Raw genomic sequence first — 19,587 nt, forward strand, 5'->3', positions numbered from 1 at the left:
ATTCTATGCATTATCAAGACTATAAATAGGATAAACCTTCGTTTCTCTTTTAAGCAAGTCTTAGTAAATTAGTGAAACTGCCAGCCTTCAGGGCCATCACTTACACAGAGAATGGAAAAGCAGAGAATGAGGGAAATAAGCGTAACCGAGCACCTGTTTCTCTCCACCCGAATTTCCAAAGGTGTGGCGGAGCCCATTCTGAATGACATGTGAGATCCCTTCCATGCTGAGGCGCTAGAGGCGGCAATGTACGGCCGGGAAGGAAAGGACAGAGACAGAAGTTCAGAGGCTGTTAGGAAGAATGTACCACAGGTGACTTGTGTGCCGACAGGCAAGCAGTTAGAAAATGCCGCTGCTCATTCAGATAAAGCAGACAAACTCATGCTGATTGCAAACTGTCTTTGCTTCCATTTCTTTGTAAGTCAAATGCAAAGGCGGCTGCTTTTATGCCACTATATTCAGGAAGATTTTTTCCTAACGCAGCTGATAAATTTGCTCCAATGTAAACATCGTAAGTTGTACACATACCTGTTTTATGCAAAACTAACCACGGAGTTTTTAGGATACCTTTTGATGTTGCTTACCTACATTTTATCAAAAGTCTGAAAACTTAATACCAACAGTGTGCGTATTTTCAGCCTGAGTTTGCACAGTTCTACCTTAAGTTTGGAGAACACGAACACAGCCCTTGGCAAATGAAAGGCTGTCACTTGGAGAGCTCACGACTGCTTCCACTTGCTCTCGGGCCACCGGCCACTGCCCTGGTGCAGGAATGTAAACCGGAAGAGCACAGTGGGCCCACGTGCCAGCCAGGCTCCTAGCTCTTCTGCAAGGACTTTTCCACTGCATTCCTAGGAAACAATTCTACCTGGCAACCTTCAAGACTTCCTAGAATTCATTGTACTGAAAAGGAAATATTTCTTTCCAAATGTCTTATCTTGATTTGTGGCCAGTCTACCCTGTGATCAGACACAGTGAGAAGTGTCCGGTGGCACCTCAGTGGCTGCAGAGTCAAAGGGTTTAGATGAATTCTTGCACCATGACTAACTAAGGGAAGTTCAGTCCTGACTCACTGGATGGCTCCTTTCCCTGGAATTTTATAGGGGAAAGTGGCTCAGTAAACACATCTGAGGAATCAAGATAAAGGGTATTTCACAAGGATCCCAGGAACAGAAAAAAGGAAACCAAGACAATGGTCTCTGCCCTCAAGAAATGTATAGTTTAGCCCAGTGGCTCTCAATGTGTGATCCAGGCCCCCCCCCCCCCCAGGAGATCCCTGAAACCCTTTCAGGGGTCCATGAGTCCAAATTATTTTCTAGAAACACTAATACATAATTTGTTTTTTCACTCTATATCCCTAGCCATCTCCTTGCAATTAGCTCTCTTTGAATCACTGGCGTTACCCTTCCAAACGACAAATCTGAGAATGTAACGACCCACTTAAAACCTCTCTCTGGTCTCCCACAGCCTTGAAGGACAGCATACAAAGCCGTCCGTTTTCTGGCTTCCGGCTGGCTACCTGCACACCCGCCTCTTGACTTTCTTCCTCCCTCCCCTTCTGGCTTTCTCCCTCAGCTTCTAGTCATCATGAACCACTGCTGTTCCCCAGATGTCCCCAACTGTCGCCTCCAGGTGCTGCCCAGACCACTCCCAAAGCTCGGTGTGCCTGCCCCCTCCTCATTATTCCTCCTGTCCTCGGGATCAGCTCAGCCGCCCAGACCCTAACCCAAGCTAGGGGCAACAGCAACGCACGCACGCATCCGCCACGGGACAGAGCCAGGCACAAACGCACCAGAAACAATGATCACACTACACCTCGGTCTCTCAGCCTGGACACCCTGACAGTTAGGGTCTATCGTTCTCTGATCTGGGGGCAGTGCCATGCTCTGCAAGGTGTTAAATGGCATCTCTAGCCTCTACTAAGCAGGACGCCAGTGGCACTGCCCCCATGCCACCCAGTGTGACAATGACAAATGTTTCCAGCCACTGCCTGGTCTGGGGGGCAAACTGGTCTGGTGAGAATCACTGCATCAAGTGCAGGGAACGGTCTGTCCTCCGGGTCCTCAGCCCACAGGCAGCACGCTCTGGAGGCTGGGACTCACTCTGTGTCCTTACAGCCATGCCCGGCACATAATTAAGGATCAATGCATGTTTGTCTGATAATAGTAAAAAAAAAAAAAAAAAAAAAGATAATTACAATATTTTTTCAAAGTGAGATGAGGCACAAGATGTAAAGAAAAACAGCAGAGAAAGAAAAGGGGAAATTTTAGTTAGATCCAGGTAGATCATTTTTATTAAATTCAACACAATTCTCAAAACCCTTAAGGGCAGAAACAATGTCCACTCCTTTTCCCCGCCCACAAAGCGCAAGCCCCTCAGCACACAGGAGGCATCTGCTCCAGTCATGGGCTTAAATTGCAAAATTCTTCACCAAATACTCCTCAGGCCCGGGAAACACTTCCAGGTTTGTATATGAAACCAGGATTACACCTTAGTCAAAAGTATTTGGAATCAACAGTCAGCTTGGATAGAAAAATGTCAAACAAGAAATGAGAGATCTGGGTCCCCTTCCCAGCTTTCCCCTAACTGACATGACGGCAGCCCCTGCTCCTGCCAAGGCCTGTTTCCTCGCCTGTAAAATAGATGAGTAAAATAACACTTTTAAAGGTCTTATTTGTAAATTTTATGAATCTATGAATTAATTCAACCAAGATACACTTTTTTAAGAAGTCAGATCGAAAGCACACACACGCACGCACACGCACACATAGTACAGGACTGAAAGGTCACACGTAAGTGCTCTGGGATGACAGAACGGCACGGCCGGATGACAGAGCTAGTGCTAAGGCTTCGTTTTATTATGAAGCAGTGAGGATGTGCTGAGAAAGGAGGAAGACTAGGTCTTTCCCTCAGGCCCAGTGAGCAGGGTGCCTGGGTCTCAGCAGCATCTGTCAATGTCCGCTAGGCCAATGTCGTAACCCTCGCGGGACCGGAGCGCAGGAGTCTCCAGCCTGTGATCACCATCTCATGAGGCCTCTTGTGGCCTTGCAGGAATGAAATTTTTTAAAAACAGCTAAAAGGCAAAAATAATCTGAGGGTGTACAGAAGAAAGATGACATGACAAGACATAAAGCTCTTTGTCAAAGATGTGAACAAAGGACTCCTGAGAAGTCCACTGGTCTAAAAAGTCAGCAGGAGGTTAATACAGTAAGATATAGATGAAATAAGCTGTGTGGGCCTGGTTTGTAACACAATGGCTGACTAAGAAACATAGAACCCCTCGGAGAAGAGAGTAGCAAGTAGGTCAAGGAGTCAGAAGGACCAAGGATGGGAAAGACTAGGCATCGGGCCCAGGAAGAAGGAGAAGAGCCCTGAAGGGCACACAAGAGAGTCTGCTTTACACCCACCCTATGAATTCCAAAAAACAATACCCCTTTTGGAAGGCAAAATGAATCTGAGAAAGATAAAACCTCAGAGAGATTAAATTTACTTGTTAGTAACCTTCCCCTCATTGAGAAAGACCACATTTACAACCTGGAGAGCAGATGCGGTGATGCAGGTGCTCAAGGCCCTCAACTGGGCCAGAGGGAAGACTTTCTCTGTGCTTAGATTTTATCAGGAGGGAAGGAGAGGAGAAGTACCGCAGACATGTCAAAGCGCCCACAGACCTGAGTCTCAGGGTCGGAATGCTCAAGGAAATGAAGGACATTATTTACTGTCTGTTATAGTTTAATTAAAATAAATACTGCAATAGCAGCTGCATCAGAAAACCTAATCCCGCCTCCATTTCATCTATACCATCCGCAAATCGGAGGTAAAGAGTCCGAATGGTCAAATCCAAAGTGAAGCGCTGGTGAAGATTCTGGGAGTCTGATTATGGGGCCACCTACCCACCCTTCCCCACCATGTCTTTAGGGAGCAGCGCACAGCCTGTAAAACACCCTGCTCAGAGCGGAGCTGCTGATAGGGGCCCATCTGTAAGCAGGAAAGGGATTAAGCATTACAGTGTTCACTGCACTGTTCCCCTGTGGCTGCCTAGGTGCCAAAGTGACAGGGCGAGGACAGGACCGGGAAGGGGCTCGCTCAGCACGGGGCCTCAACCACAGGACGGGAACTGAGGACACTCACAACTGTCTCGGGGCCATTTCCCCTCCTGGCGTGAGTCTGGACTAAGAGTCTCAAAATCAGCCATTCTCTAGAAACTTTTCTCAGACAGAACCAGGAGCAACGAAGTGAAAACAAGATACAGAAGTTTTTTAAAAATCTGTAAAAATCTGAAAGAACGCAAAGAAGTGAGCCGAGATCTCCAAGCCCATCCACGAGGGGCCTGCGTGACTCAGATGGGTGAAGGGCGGGTGTCCAGGGCTCCCGCACAGCCCTCCGCATAGCTCTGCACAGCCCTGCTCCAGTGCATGCTGGTTTTGTGACCTCACACTTCTACTGAGCCTTCATTTACTCATTTATGAAACAGCAGAAATAACAGTAATGAGGTCTACTTTGTAGGGTTGTGAGGATTCAATGAGATCATCCCTGGGAAGCACTTTGGCAAAGTGTTCAGCAAATATAAATATTCAAAACATGACTGGGCTATTCCTTTAAAACGGCTAGAATAACATTTGGGACAAAGCTCCCATGGAGAGGTAACCATACCTTTCTACCTCTCTCCAAAACAGTAAAAACAGTATTTCAAGTTCTCCTCATAAAAAAAAAAAAAAAAAAAGGCAACTGAGAAATAACAAGTTTCTGATGATAGTCTCTTAGCTCAAGGACTGAAGATAACGTGGGGAAAAGACACTACTGTCTATGACTGAATATAGAAGTCAGCCAGAAGGCTAAAACAGAGAACAAGTAACCCTTTTAGGTAATTCGAGGTCTTTCTTAACAATAGAAAGAATACAGCTAGAACACACTACATACACTGAAGAGCAACAAGAAACACATGCAGTGTCGTGGCTTGTGAATTCTCTTATCGAGTACTAAACATATCAACTCGCCCTATGCCGAGCATAGTCACAGGTCAACTAATTTCACAGGGAGCAGGATCCAGGACAAAGAAAAGCAAAACGAACCAGGAGGCCGGGAAATTCAGCTGATTTCTGCCACCAAACTTTTAGACTCATCTGACACCAACTGGTACAGATCTCTAACTAGCCGGGAAATCTTTTAACAAATTCAATATCCAAGTTCAATGTCAGAAAAAAGGTTAGGAAAAGTAATTAAGAAATGCTTGTCACCTAACCCATACTCTTACTCCATTAATATTCTTTATACTCACAAGTTCCAAAACAAAGTGAAATTCAAATATAATTATTATTCTTTATAAATCACATCATTCTCAGCAATTTGAATGACATGATTTTCAAAATTAATTTATAAAACAGTAGTTGCAATTTTTAATAAATTAAAATTCTTAAAATAAAATAAAAAATGAGAAAACAGAATTGAAAGCAATAGTTTAATATAAAAAAAAAAAACCACCAAGTAAAAATATGCAAATAAGATATTACTTAAGATGTAAAAACTGATTTTTCTTATTTTGACACTTCTTCAAATCAAGTAATTTTAATGTGAACTATAAAGCAGTTATAAATGCAAATTCTACAAGTAATTTAAAAAAAACAAACACAGATCTAAGAAAATGTAAATTATACCAAAGCACATAAATACTTGAAAACGTCTTGAATATTAAACTACTATTTTATAAGTTTGGTCTCAGAGCAAAAAGATGTTATGTGAAGATTTTCAAAGTTAGGAGTTTAAGTGAAATAGTATCAAATAATGCAATATTTTTGTATTTGAAGATCTATTTGAAGATTGATTTCATTTAATCCCTCTGAAATGCTAAGGGTATGTACCCAGTGGCAGAAGCAGGATTCAAACATAGCTCTTAACCCAAAGCTCTTACTATTCTATTCTGCCTCCATGGGTTTAGCACCTGGCAGAAAGACCCAGGGTTGAAATACAGATTTGCAAGTTTATCTTTCTTTCATGCATTTATTCAGCCGGTCCTAATGTTGGACCTAAGGATGCCAAGAAAATAAAGTTACATTTCCTATCCTTAGAAAACCACAGAGAGACATGAAAACAAACAAAAATGCACGATGGTATGACAGTGCTAACAGAAATAGAGGAGTAACCCTAACCCCAAAAGGAGAGAGGAGGAGGAGGAGTCTTGGGGAAGGTTCTAGGAACGGAAGACAGTGCTTGACCAGGATTTTGAAGGATGAGGTTTTTTTGTTTTTTAAATCCCCCAAGTGGGTAGAGGAAGCAAGAAAGGCAGGCCACTCCACAAAAAGGCAGTGGATAGAAAGAAGACCATGCTCAAAACAGCACAGTCAGCTCAAAGAAATGCACACTGATTAACAGACAGCCCTTTAATCATTCCAGCCTCCACCCCCGCCTATCAATATGTTCAGAATCCTAGGTTTCGGGCTCCTTGTGTCACAGATGGGACGGTCTTTCTCTAGCATTTTAGGCTTAAGAAAAGCTAGAGGGAACTAGTAACCCGAGCTTAGCAATGCAGATCCTAGCCTGATTAAAGGTTTTGATACAAATAGATCAGGATTCTCAAGAGGCAACTTCACAAGTCCAAATATTGTAAAAAAATTTACTCTTACTATGAATCTATTTCAAGACTAATAAAGGTTCAAGGGAGACCTAAATGCTGCCTTGCTACTTCTCAATATAAATGCCATGTGAAATTATTCAACAAATCCACTCTAACCCTTTTAATATGGGAGTTATAAGAAGCCTTTAAATCCCTTTAGGGATAAATTTATTTCCTGAAGCCAAGTGTTAACAGCAGTAAGTGGAGAATTTACATGTACTCCCCAAAAGCAGAGAGGCAGAAATTACCAACTACACTATGTGACCTTTCAACTACGTATTTTATTTAATCACACTTGTACCACTGGGCAATTTAAAGGGTACGATTTTTTAAAATAAGAGACACAATATATTGTCCCTGATATTTTAAAGAACTTTCCAGGATTGTACATTTAAACAAATGTTTTAGGTTTTTTCATCTTTTTTCCAGAGTAGTCACGGGAAGTGACCAAATACCTATTCAGTCAACACTGCCATTTCTTGAAAATTTTGTGTACCACCTATCTGAGAACTTTTCCAAAGTCAGTTTATAAGCTATATCCTTCAGACGGACAGATGGGCATTGCACTAAGAAAACACCCATTTACTCACAGGCCAAACCCAGAACAATGAGTAGGCTATAAATGGAAAGATTCTTTTTGTTTGTGTAACTGCTCACTGGTGGCCCAGCAACCCAGACGCATTCTCCTTCCTGGATTCCATCAGTGTGTGGTCAGTGAGATCTATTCTCTGATAAGTTTTCCTTAGAAACAAGTCAAGACTTTGAAGACAGAATTTATATTATTGCAAATCATTACAGCTAGTTTGGGGTGATGTGCATTGCCATGTTATCAGTACCATAAACTATAAAGGTACACGCCCTTTAAGAAATGCTTCCCTCTGTCTAATCACTACACTCTAAAAATAAAACTAACACTTTCATATAAACAAAACGAAGGTGGCAATGTACTGGTCAAAGCAAAATCAAAGACCACAAAATCAATAAGGAAATGCATCTCATAACTGAGTTAATGTCTGTGATAAATTTTAGTCAAGTGAAATTAATAGGACCCCTTAAGAAAAATGAAAGCGCAGAGCCCGGCCGGGCGTGGCTCAGAGGTTGAGCGTCGACCTGGGATCCAGGCGATGGGGGCGATAGGGGTTCGGTTCCCGGTCAGGGCACATGCCCGGGTTGCGGGCTCTGTCAATGACTCTCTCATCATTGATGTTTCTCTCTCTCTCTCCTTTCCTGTCTCTGGGATGAATAAAGATATATTTAAAAAAAAAAAAAAATTAAAGAGCAAAAAACAAAAAAACTTGACACGCAGATTCAAAGACTCAGGTTCTAAACTTGTTCTCACCCGCGGGAACGCTCGTCTGCCAAGCAGCCAGGCGGCTGAGGTCAGGAACGGCCTCCGCCGCTCAGGGCCCAGCCTCCCAGCGCACTGGGGCCCCAAAGCTCCTCTGGAGACACCCTTTCTACCCCGCCTCGCGCCCCTCGCTTCCCCGACTGAATTCCCCCGACGCCCGCTATGCCCGCCCCTCGGACACCCCCTGCAGGAGCTGAGCACAGTGGGGTCCGGGGCAGCACCCCTTTAGCACCCTGGGGAGAGGCACCCGCTCCCGCGCCCCCGGGGCGGGTTACCATGGAAACCCCCGCCCCGCCCCCGCCGCGTCACTCACGGTGCCTGGCGCGTGGCCCCCCTCGCTGCGGCCCGGCTGCGCCCCGTTCCTCAGCTTCTTCTTCTTCTTGGCCGAGTCCCTGTGCTCCTTCTGCTTGTTCTGCACCTCGATGAGCGCGGAAATGAAGCTGTTCTTCACCTCCTTCTCGAACTCCAGCTCGTCGCGCAGCGCCAGCTGCTGCACCAGCTCCTCCGAGAACTCCCTGGTGGCCGCCTCGATGTCCTCCAGGAGCTCGTTCAGCTCGGCCGCCGGCAGCCGCCTCACCCCTGCGCCCAGAGCAGAGCACAGCGGACGCTGGGGACGAGTGTGTCGGCGCGCTCGGTGCTTCGCGCCGGAGAGGAGGCCGCAGGGTGAGCAGCTCGCTCGCCGAGGCCCCGGGGCCTAAGCCTCCTTCCCGGCGGCTCTAAGGGGAGCCGGGCAAAGCTCCCCCCCAGCGGCGGGAAGAAGCGTGCCCAACTCTCTCACATCGACCATCTCAAGAGCAACCCTAAAGTGGACACAGAAAAATGTGCAAGGACAGCGCGGGCCCAGGGTGGAGCAGCCAGAGCAGAGAAGCTACCTGCGGCGGGAACGCACGATCGGGCCGGACTGCGCGCTCCGCAGAGGGAGCCCCGGGAGGGCCGGGACTGCGCGCTCCGCAGAGGGAGCCCCGGGGAGGGCCGGGACTGCGCGCTCTGCAGAGGGAGCCCCGGGGAGGGCCGGGCCCCGCGCGCTCCGCAGAGGGAGCCCCGCCGGTACTGCGCGCTCCGCAGAGGGAGCCCCGGGGAGGGCCGGGCCCCGCACGCTCCGCAGAGGGAGCCCCGGGAGGGCCAAGCCCTGCGCGCTCTGCAGAGGGAGCCCCGGGAGGGCCGGACCCTGCGCGCTCCGCAGAGGGAGCCCCGGGAGGGCCAAGCCCTGCGCGCTCTGCAGAGGGAGCCCCGGGGAGGGCCGGGCCCCGCACGCTCCGCAGAGGGAGCCCCGCCGGTACTGCGCGCTCCGCAGAGGGAGCCCCGGGGAGGGCCGGGCCCCGCACGCTCCGCAGAGGGAGCCCCGCCGGTACTGCGCGCTCCGCAGAGGGAGCCCCGGGAGGGCCGGACCCTGCGCGCTCCGCAGAGGGAGCCCCGGGAGGGCCAAGCCCTGCGCGCTCTGCAGAGGGAGCCCCGGGAGGGCCGGGCCCCACGCGCTCCGCAGAGGGAGACCCGGGGAGGGGCGGGCCCGCGCGCATATTGAACCCAGGGCTGCGCGCGTATTGAACGCGTGGTCTCCCTGCGTGCCAGAGACGGAAGGAAGGCGATGCCACTGGAGCCCCATTCCGGTCTTTGTCAGCATGTCCCCTCGGAGAGAGGACATTGTTGAGGTCCCCACCCCCGTGCCTCAGAGAGCGACTGCTTTGGAGGAGGGTCCTCAAAGAGAACTGAGTTAAAGTGAGGTCAGGAGGGTGGCCCTGGCCCAGAGTGACTGATGCCCTTAGGCGATTACGCCAGGGGCCCACAGAGGGAAGTCCACGTGAGGACAGAGGGAGGACAGCCATCTCCCAGCCGAGGGGAGGGCCCTCGGAAGCAGCCCACCCTGCTGAGGCCCAGATCGCAGGCTTCAGCACCCAGAACCGCGAGGAAACAAGGTCGCCCTGCGCACTTTGCTACAGCAGCCGGCGCTGGCTGATACGGGATTCAAAAGCGGGCATGCCGTAGTCCCGGGTCAGAACGTGCCCTGGGCACCCGTGGAGGCCCGAGCGGGCGCAGCCCAGCCCGTAAGAAGCACAGGCCCCTGCAGGTAGCCACGCTTGTGTCTGAAGCACAGGGAAAGGCACACAGAGCACTGACGTAGGCAGGGTTTCTTACTCTCTTCGTAACTGCTGGTGCTAGACCGCTTCAGGGTTTGGATTTCCTGGGAAAGCATCGAAAGCCGATCGGACTGTGTCAGCGTTTCATCATCGTCCGGGTCGGGTGATTCCTGCATCATTTCTTCGATTTCTTCAATAACCTTCCAAAATACACACGCCCGTTAATCACATATACATGGAAAAAGGTCCATCTGAAACACGGCACCCACGCGAGGCAACCAGAGAAGAGCACTGAGTTCCCCACTAATCAGTGTGCAGGAGCGGGTGCTCTCAATAACCAAATTTTGATTGTAAGCGTGAACACAGTATCCACAGAAATTTACAATATACTAAACTCAGACTTAAATGGATGATTTAATATGTCCATCGTGATTCTGGAGACCTTGAAACGCCTGAGAAATGGTGCTACAAACACGTGTACAATTCACTTCAGATGTGCCAGAACCATATCCTAGTTACAGTGAAACAAAAGTAAAGGACAGAAAACTTGCCACATACCACAAGCAAGTGCTTAATCTAAAGCCATGTAATCAAACTGACATAAAATTTAGAAAACACAACAGGATAAAAAATGTTAGAAATAAAGCAAGAAATTACTTCAATGGCAACAAAATCCTCCTTTAACCGCAGGGGAAAATTTTCATATATTAACTCAATGGAAGATGAAGGAATATCAAAAATTACTTAAAATGTGGAAGCTTAAAGAGAAATAGCTGCATAAAAGCAGGGAAATTTCAGAAATATGTCTGCTTAATTTAAACAATTATCTACTGTCATATGCACGTTGCTCAAATTTTACAACAGCACCTTGTCCTGTGCCAGATTCTAAAAGTTGAGAAGGAGATAGAGCTCAGAGAAAATTTAAGAAAAACCAGGAGAATTATTCAATAGTCAAGAAAAACAGATTTTAAAATGAAAAACTATTAGAAAAAATACAATATGCATCAGCAAGCTTAACATAATAACACAATAAGGAAAAACAAAAGTAAATCTGAAGGAGGTTGTGTCAATTAGTAAGATTTTCCAAAAACAGGCATTGAAAACAGTAAAAGGAGACACTGACATCGGCTATGCAATCTGCTCCTCTGAGTCTTAAAGGCAGGGACAGCTTATGGCGTTCCGGCAGGTGGTTGAGGAGTCAGTGGTTCTCAGGGTCATGCTTCCCTGGAATCTCTCCCTCTAACCTATTAGTTGCTTTTTAAGCACCTCACTCTCCCCAGGCCTAGAGCAACCCAACCACAAATATGACGAAGGGGCATCAAAATGGCACATTTTTAATGTCCTCCTTCCAACCGAACCATAACATATCTCTTTACTGACCCTGTTTTTCCAGCCGAGTAGCCACAGCACGTTTTATTTCAGGAGGTTCTTGCATCGCATTTTGACAATACAACAGAAGTGGGAAAAGAATTCAGAAAATGAGAACGCTGATGCAACTGGTCTTCAGTGAACACAGGGTTGACATTACTAGAGCATTCCACAGGCAAACGCTCACTTTTCCCTAGAGTGCACAATATGCAGATCCAGTATGTGCTCATGATTTCTGCACAGGTTTGAGAGAAACCAGATCATTTCTACACAGATATGTTATAGATTACCCATGTCTGCCTAAACCTAAAGAAAGAAAATTCACAATATTTTTTCTGATTTTGGGATAAGCAATAACACTCCCTTAGTAACTCGCTGTACTGTTTTAACAATGCTTAGCTTGGAAAATTGCCTATGCTGAAAAATCTCCCCAACTAGCGTAACCCCCCCCTGCTTCAGGTTACACAGACTTCCTTCTGCGCTCAGTGGAGCAGCCAAATGTTAAGCTCCATAAGCAGAAAATATAGGAAAAACAAGTAAACTCCAACAGCTCATCACTTATTGCCACAGTAAGAAATGGTTTTTCGGCTCAAGGTTCCCTTTTCCTTTGCTTGATGAATTCCTCCTTCGTACCTGGTCTGCAGTGAAGAGAGGCTCATCATTAACACAGGAGACGATGATTGAATGCATATCCAGCTGTTCTCTCAACTCCTCCTCGTCTGATGTATCAAAGAGCAAGCTGTCACTTACCTAAAAGCAAAATAACCCACTATTAAAAGCAGGGCCTTCTGATCACAACAGTCAAAGTGTCTGGGTAAAGAAGACGGCAGAGGGAGGCATCAGCTGAGAACGTTCTCTCCAAAGGGAGAAATTATCACAATTGCTCTGTACCATGCAGTGTGTGGAGTGCGCTGCATACTCACCTCCAGCAGATATGAGAGGAATACAGAAGAAATGTGAAACTGCTAAGGGCTGCAAGTATCCCCCAGTGCCCAACAGATACACAGCTGTTTTTCCCGTGGGGAAGACTGCCATGAAAGCTGGCTGATAAGTACAAAAATAGAGGGGCAGGGCATCTGTTAGGAAGTTGTGGGGAATTATAGCAAATGTGGGGCAAGGGTAATAGGTAGGGTAGACAGCAAATGCTATTTAGTTAACAATCTAACAATAAGATTGGTATATATTAAAATTCCACAGAAAACATACAGTTAGTTACTTGCAAACTAACTTCTAACATTCAGAATAAAACATAAGTAATAAACTCTCTGGCAGACAGGAACTGTCCGTGAGGGTCGCACTTGGCCTTTTCAGTTGAACATCTCTTCGTCCAACAAAAAAGATTATGTCTGGGTTCCCAAACATGTTTAAACCTAACTGTGCTGGAGACTGTCCAAACTTCCATTTTCCACACTGCCCTGGGCCCCAGGAGGCTGACCTGTATGGACTACATCAGAGGATGCTTGTGACCTCGCTTCCAGTGGGTTAAACACCACTGCTAGGCACTAGCAGGAGACTGGAAGGTGGGAAGGTGAGGGCTGGGCATTTATTCTGCTGCTCCCTCACTGCCAGACCGTCTCCTATAGAGCAGACATCTCCACCACAGCTACTCTCTCTAGCTTCTGGTAACTTCTTCCCCACTTTAACTCTGCATACCATCTAGTGCAAGTACTGCTTGCTATTGCCAGCCCTGGGGCATCACTCCAGGCCTAGTTGGCATCCCTAAGCCCTGTCCACACCAATATAAACAGCCCCTTTAATAACGACTTAGAGTTTAGTACCGGCACTCATTGTAAAAACCGTAACTGAAAAACTCAGCAGATTTAAATGCACAAGTGATCATGTGTCTATCACCTAGGTAACATGACATGATATTGCAGATGATAAAAGAACTGAAATTAGAACTCCGTTCCCCAGGAAGGAGTAGCACACACTGAGCTCCCAAAGAACAAATGGGTAGCAGTGATGGACTATGTAAGAAGCAACCATGTATTTCTATTAGATCGTATATAATTTTAAAAATAGTATTTTCCCTGGGAAAGTTATTTTATTTTTCAATGTAGAAAATATACATAAAATTGAGGATACAACTGAGTATTGTAGTTCCCTAGTTCCTCATACAGGATCGTGGGACATTTAATGGTGAACACAGCTCACGGAGTAAGAAACCTGCGGGTGAGGCAGGCAAAGGCACACAGGCGTGCTGCCTTTCGAGACCCTGGGCCGGGAGAGGGGCTGCCTCAGCACTCCAGGGTCCACCCGCTCCCATACACTGCAACTCCGTGCTGCACCAGTCACAGCACGCCTCCTCGTTCTACTTCTCAACGCACCTGAAGCCCAGGGAGGCTTGGCCAGGTCCGTCCACATAGCATCATGAAATTTCAGAACACTACGAGAAAAAGAACCTAAAAACTTCCAGAGAGGAAAAAACCATCATATTAAAAGGACCAGGAATCAAAATGTCAATTGAATTCTCAACAGCAACAACAGAAGCTAGAAAGCAATGACTATAATTTCTTCATTTCAATTCATTACACTCTAAAATCCTAGCTAAACTAACAACTAGGTGAGGGCTTAGAATAAAGGAAGTTTCAGACATTCAAGTTCTCACAAAATTTACTTCTCATGTACCCTTTCTCAGAAAGCTACTGCAGAATATGCTCCATTAAAATGAGGAGGAAAACCAAAAAGGAAGACATGGGATCTAATACATGAAAGAGGTGAAGGGAATCCTTGTAACCATAGTGAGGATCCCAGAATGATGGCTGTGAGGCTAAACTAGAGCGTAACCGGTTCAGATTAGAATTGCTAATGCAGAGGGCATCAAGAAAGCATGGAGAAAAAGAAAAGAGACTGACAGATTATCTAGTGTATTTCAATTATTAAAATGAGTTTTATGGCTCAGTTGAGGCTGAATTAGTGAGCTAATGACAACCTAAATAAATCACAAAAAGGCAATTATTATTACCCTAAGAAAACAATTACAAGTGAAAATTTAGTTGTAATGTAGCAAAATGGATCAACTGAATATTTAAGTACTCGATATAAATAAGATTAATTTAAGCAAATATTTTGAAATAATTCTTTTGGGAGGCTAGGGGAAGGGTAAGCTTTTGCGAGGGCTATGGTGTGGGGTTGGAGGGAAGGCTGTGAGAAGCTAAACCCTCACCCTCTGGGGAGAAGTACGTGGAGAAAGTCTAAAATTGAAAAGAAGTAAAATCAGGTAAGACGATATGAGTATGTTATCTGTTAGAAGAAACAGGTGAAGTAGCTGAAAGTGGCTGCCCCTGGTAAGTGGAAACCAAAGATGGGGTAAGTAGGGCAGAGGCTGCTTTTTCATGTTAAGTGCTATAGTTCTAGTTTACTTTTTAAACTATGACAGTTATCCTTTTAAAATAGGAAAGAAGAAAGGTGAAAAGATTAGGCTCCTGATGAGAGAGGATATTTAATTTCAAGACTAGAGAAGTGGAGGTGAAAAATTCCACAATGTGTTGCCCGGCTGGTGTGGCTCAGTGGCTGGGCATCGACCTAGGATCTGGGAGATCACAGTACTATTTCCAGTCAGGGCACATGTGAGGGTTGTGGGCTCAATTCCCAGTGAGGGGTGTGCAGGAGGAAGCCCATTAATAATTCTCTCTCATCATTGATATTTCTACCTCTCTCTCTCCCTGTCCCTTCCTCTCTCTGAAATCAATAAAGACATATATTTTTTTTAATTAAAAAAAAAAATCCACAGTGTGATCACAATGATGTGGAGCAGACCTACCAATTATCTTCACTGACCCTTAAATTTCAGTGCTTTCCCTCCCCAGTCCCTCTTCTGTATTGTAACTTGAAGACCATAGCTTTATTTCCCCCCTTATAGACAAGTTGCCCCTTATAGACAAATAAAAGTTTTAATTTAAAAATTACTCCTAAGGGAGATGTTATTATCTTCTTACTGTTTCCACTTTTAGAGAGATGAAAGTGCACAAAGTCGAAGTCCTTGAGAAAATGCTCACGGTAGGCGGGAGGAGATGGCACAGGAGATGTTCCTGAGGCAGATGACTTAGAAGTGTTCTATATACAAGCATGATCAAGAAAGGCACCAGGTTTAGAATAGGCCTATAGCTACTGCCAAACACGCGAGTGAGACCAGTAAGCCACAAGAATAAATTTCCATGACAACAGAAACAATGCTCACCCATCATCATTCCAGAGAGGAGCCAAGCCCTTCCACACAGAGATGGCATAAGTTAAGGGCTGGAATCTCTTTCAGGCTTTGAGAACTAACCTTGGCTATCTGGGTATCATCATTCACCCTCCCATTCAGCAGCAATGTGCCTTCTCTTTGCCAAGCATTCTGAACACCACTCCTGCCAGTGCCAGCATTAGATACAGAGCTGGTGGTGCTGTTTCCCTCTATGAAAACAAAGCTGCCTCAGATGGAAACAAATGTGCCCATGGAAGAATTTGGGCTGTACCAGATACCTTAAAGATCCAGCAGATTCCTTCTCCCTTTCTCAAAATAATTTCCTATCGACCCTGTTTTACAATTGAAATAATCCAAAGAATGCTTCCAGAAGGTAAGCAAACACTTGTCTTAGTACTGACTACATGCCAGGCACAGTGGTAGTTACTAAAGAGACAAATATAAAGACACCACCAGGAAGTCACAATCTAATGACAGACCCAGAGACATATGATTAATAAGAGAACACAGTAGTGACTTGAGACATGGGCAGAGTGCTATGGGGACTAGCACCCAGGAGACAACGGGGTCACATTCTATGGGACAGATAAGTTCTGTAAGGTTTTCACAGCCCGCAAGTGTAACGGATTCCCACAGAGAGGAGTGCATTTTCCTTCTGTGCAAGGATGCAGGCCATGGCTAAGTGACCATCTGTCAGACATGCTGTAGATAGGGATTCCCCCCAAGTGAGAGGTTGGATTAAGTGTCCTTTAAAGTCCCTTCCAACTCTAAAATTGTATAATTCCATGAGATCAGCAAAGGCTAAAACAGTAATAGGAAGCTTCGGAGAGGAAGGGAAACTTGAACTAAGTCCAAAATGATAGCTAGGATCTAAATAAATAGAACACAGAGCATAAGATATTTGGTTACATTCCTTTTCATAACGTGCATGTCAGGCCAGTCTGAAAAACAGCTTAATGGAGCTAATAATTAGAACAAACAGTAAGAATTCTGCACCTACTAAAATACTGGGACACAGTCAGAATTCCGTATTTTACTAGAAAATACTGGGCAGCAAGCTTTTCTGAATCACACATTTAAGAAAACCATTTTCACAGTACTATTTAAAAGATTGACAGGACTACTGCATTAAGCTCCCAATAATTACACAAATACACTAATAAAATAAGAGCATGTCAAAAGATCTGGCATGGGTTTGCACTGTTATTTGATGAGCAACTTGACAGGCCCTGAAACTGACATCATCCAGCTACGTGTCTCAGCAGCGTGAACAACACTGTGATTTTCCACGTAAGCAGCCCTCTTCCCTGCTCTGCGCCCCTGCTGCCCTGTCACCTGTGCTCATTTTTCTTACTCAGGCATCTTCACTAGACAATACCAAGGCAAACCCAGCAGCCTCAAACAGCCAAGACGACATTTAAAAGCCAAGACTGAAATGTCTTTTAAAGGATCCCCAATATTCACAGGAATACATAGTCTTTGGGCAACATGTTATGTCCAGCAAGTCATTGAATTCATCAGAAAGTTAATTCTGTTGATATTGCAGTGGCCTCAGTTCGGTCATGTGCCACATAACCTTTGGGTCAACAACTGACTGCATATGCCATGGTGGTCCCATAAGATTATAATACAGCTGAAAAATCCCTATTGCCCTGTGCCATCATAACGCGCTGCATTCCTCGGGTCTTTGAGGAAATGCTGGGTAAACACATATAAGAGCACAGCACGTACAATTACGTACAGTACGTAATACCCGGTTATGAGAACAAACAACTACAATACTGGTTTGTGTATTTATACTTTTCATCATTATTTTAGAGTGTATTCTTTCTACTTATAAAAAAAGATTACTGTAAGATTCAATGACATGGAAGCATAGATGAGACCGATGAATGTCAGAGGGATGGAGGAGGGCGGGTGGGTGGAGGGGGAGAGAGTAACCAAAGAATCTGTGTGCATATATGCACAGCCCAAGGACATGGACAATGGTGGGGAGAGGGAGTGGGGAGGGGGAAGGAACGGGGTGGAACGGGTCATTGGGGAGAAAAAGGGACATCAGTAATATTTTAAACAATAATAAAACTTAAAAAAAAAAAAAATGATTACTGTAAATCAGTGTTTCATGTTATGCCTCGCACACCTCATGTTTACTGTGTCTCTCGGCTGCATCATCTTCACTCGTGCTTGATTTAATCCTGTGATGTTTTATAAAGTAACGTGCCGTACAGGCTTGTAGCCTCCGAGCAATAGGCCATACCGCACAGCCTCGGCGTGTAGTAGGCTAGACCGTGTAGGCTTGTGTAAGTGCATTCTCCATGATGTTCACATGACAAGGAAATCTCCTACAACGCATTTCTCAGAATGTATCCCCGTCGCTAAGTGGCACGTGATTGTGCATTAAACCAAAGGCTCGGATTCTCACTGAGTGTTTTCAGCAAATCAAAATTGTGTTATTTAAGATGGGAAAAAAATACTGGCCATTGATGTTCATACACAGGTGATGAAAATTTAGCCAAACATAAAAAAAGGAGTGTGTGATGGGGAAGAATTAGAGGAATGTGCTAGCAACTGGTTTATGCCAATGAAAGACGAGTCCAATTGCTACAAACTTGGAAATAAGAGGCAACTCATGATTTTTGGTTAAATAGAAATGCTCCTTTTTAGCTCCAATATCAGAATCAGTTAGTAAGAAACAACTAGTTCAATTCCCAACTTACCCCTTTTTCTGAGAGGTTCAGAGTGAGCAAGTGTAAGGTCCTGGTGTGGGATGATTTCCAGTCCACAGGCATTACGTTTCCGTAATTATCTGTCAGGGCATTCCAAATCCTTAAAACGAAGAAAACTATAGTCAATGAAAGTTAGCATGTCTTTTATTAAATAAATATCCAGTGCTAAAGTGAAGGAAAAACAAAAAATATCGAAGAAATAAAAAAAGAAGGCCCATTATTTCTCAGAAAAACATCAACAAAGTAGAGCCCCCCTAAACAAGACTAAATGAAAATCATATAATTGGGCTGAAAGGAGTCCTGAAGGAAGGTGAAGTGAAATGGAAAATTCTCCCATGTTGATAACTGACACTTTCCACTGGTACCACGTGCCAGGCACTATTCTAAACAATTTACATATTAACTCATTTAATTCTCAAAAACAATATTGCCCTAGCTGGTGTGGCTCAGTTGGATGGAGTGTCGTCCCGTGTACCAGAAGGTTGCGGGTTCAATTCCTGGTTGCTATTTGATTCCCAGTTGGGGCACGTGCAGGAAGCAACTGATCAATGTCTGTCTCTCTCCCCCTGTCCTCTCTCTAAAATCAATATAAAAAACAACAATATTATGAAGAACCATCGTTTCCCCCCACTTTACAGACAAGGAAACTAAAGCATAGGGAAGTTAAGTAATGTTTCCAGAGCCAACCTGGTAGCAAATGCACTGTGCCTTACACATAATGTTCTTCTACAAGTTCCAAACACATAGGCCATGTCATAGAGAGAATAACCGGAGGTTTGTTATCCTTTCTAGAAAAAGGATTCAGTTGTAATGCGAGACCAGGGTTCAACATCTAGTTTGTAATATAAAGACTAAAACTGATCGATGAAAGGGGGAGGAAGGGAGGCTCAAACACAATGCGTGCAGGTCACCCAGTGCAGCGACCCCACCTCACTATCGGGCAGCACTTTGGGAAGGCAGCAGAGCACCTGCCTAATGTTTGGGCAACACAGACGCTGGGCTCCCTTCTTCCTCAAACAATTAGCCTTTGGCCGTGTCCTTGAGCTTCTCTATGCACTGGCCTCCCTTCTATAAAATGAGGCTTGGACAAGAAGGACACATTCTGTATTCTAAGCATTAATTTAAATGAGTCGCATTGAGGGAAGTCCCAAAGCACACCAGATAAGGACAGCAAACTCCAATCTCCTGGCCAAAATGCAGGTTTCAGTACCAAGGTAATAACCAGCAAAATAAAACATGACGTATGAAAAAAATTGAGTTCAGAGATATAAATG

The 19,587-nt window shown here is 45.3% G+C and overlaps 1 protein-coding gene across 1 annotated transcript in view; it reads right to left on the reverse strand.

Annotated features, from left to right (window-relative positions):
- FEZ2 (fasciculation and elongation protein zeta 2) overlaps positions 1–19,587 on the reverse strand; it is a 31,355-nt gene that overhangs the window by 8,262 nt on the left and 3,506 nt on the right. The window contains exons 2-6 of the mRNA XM_087823472.1: positions 18,305–18,413; positions 12,032–12,148; positions 10,089–10,230; positions 8,269–8,534; positions 154–234 (exon numbers count right to left, since the gene is read on the reverse strand). Of these exons, the coding sequence (XP_087679598.1) occupies positions 154–234; positions 8,269–8,534; positions 10,089–10,230; positions 12,032–12,148; positions 18,305–18,413 (715 nt within the window). The remainder of the gene's footprint in view (positions 1–153; positions 235–8,268; positions 8,535–10,088; positions 10,231–12,031; positions 12,149–18,304; positions 18,414–19,587) is intronic.

This window comes from Miniopterus natalensis, chromosome 13 (genome assembly GCF_054644295.1).
Source record: "Miniopterus natalensis isolate mMinNat1 chromosome 13, mMinNat1.hap1, whole genome shotgun sequence".
Classification (NCBI taxonomy): Eukaryota; Metazoa; Chordata; class Mammalia; order Chiroptera; family Miniopteridae; genus Miniopterus; species Miniopterus natalensis.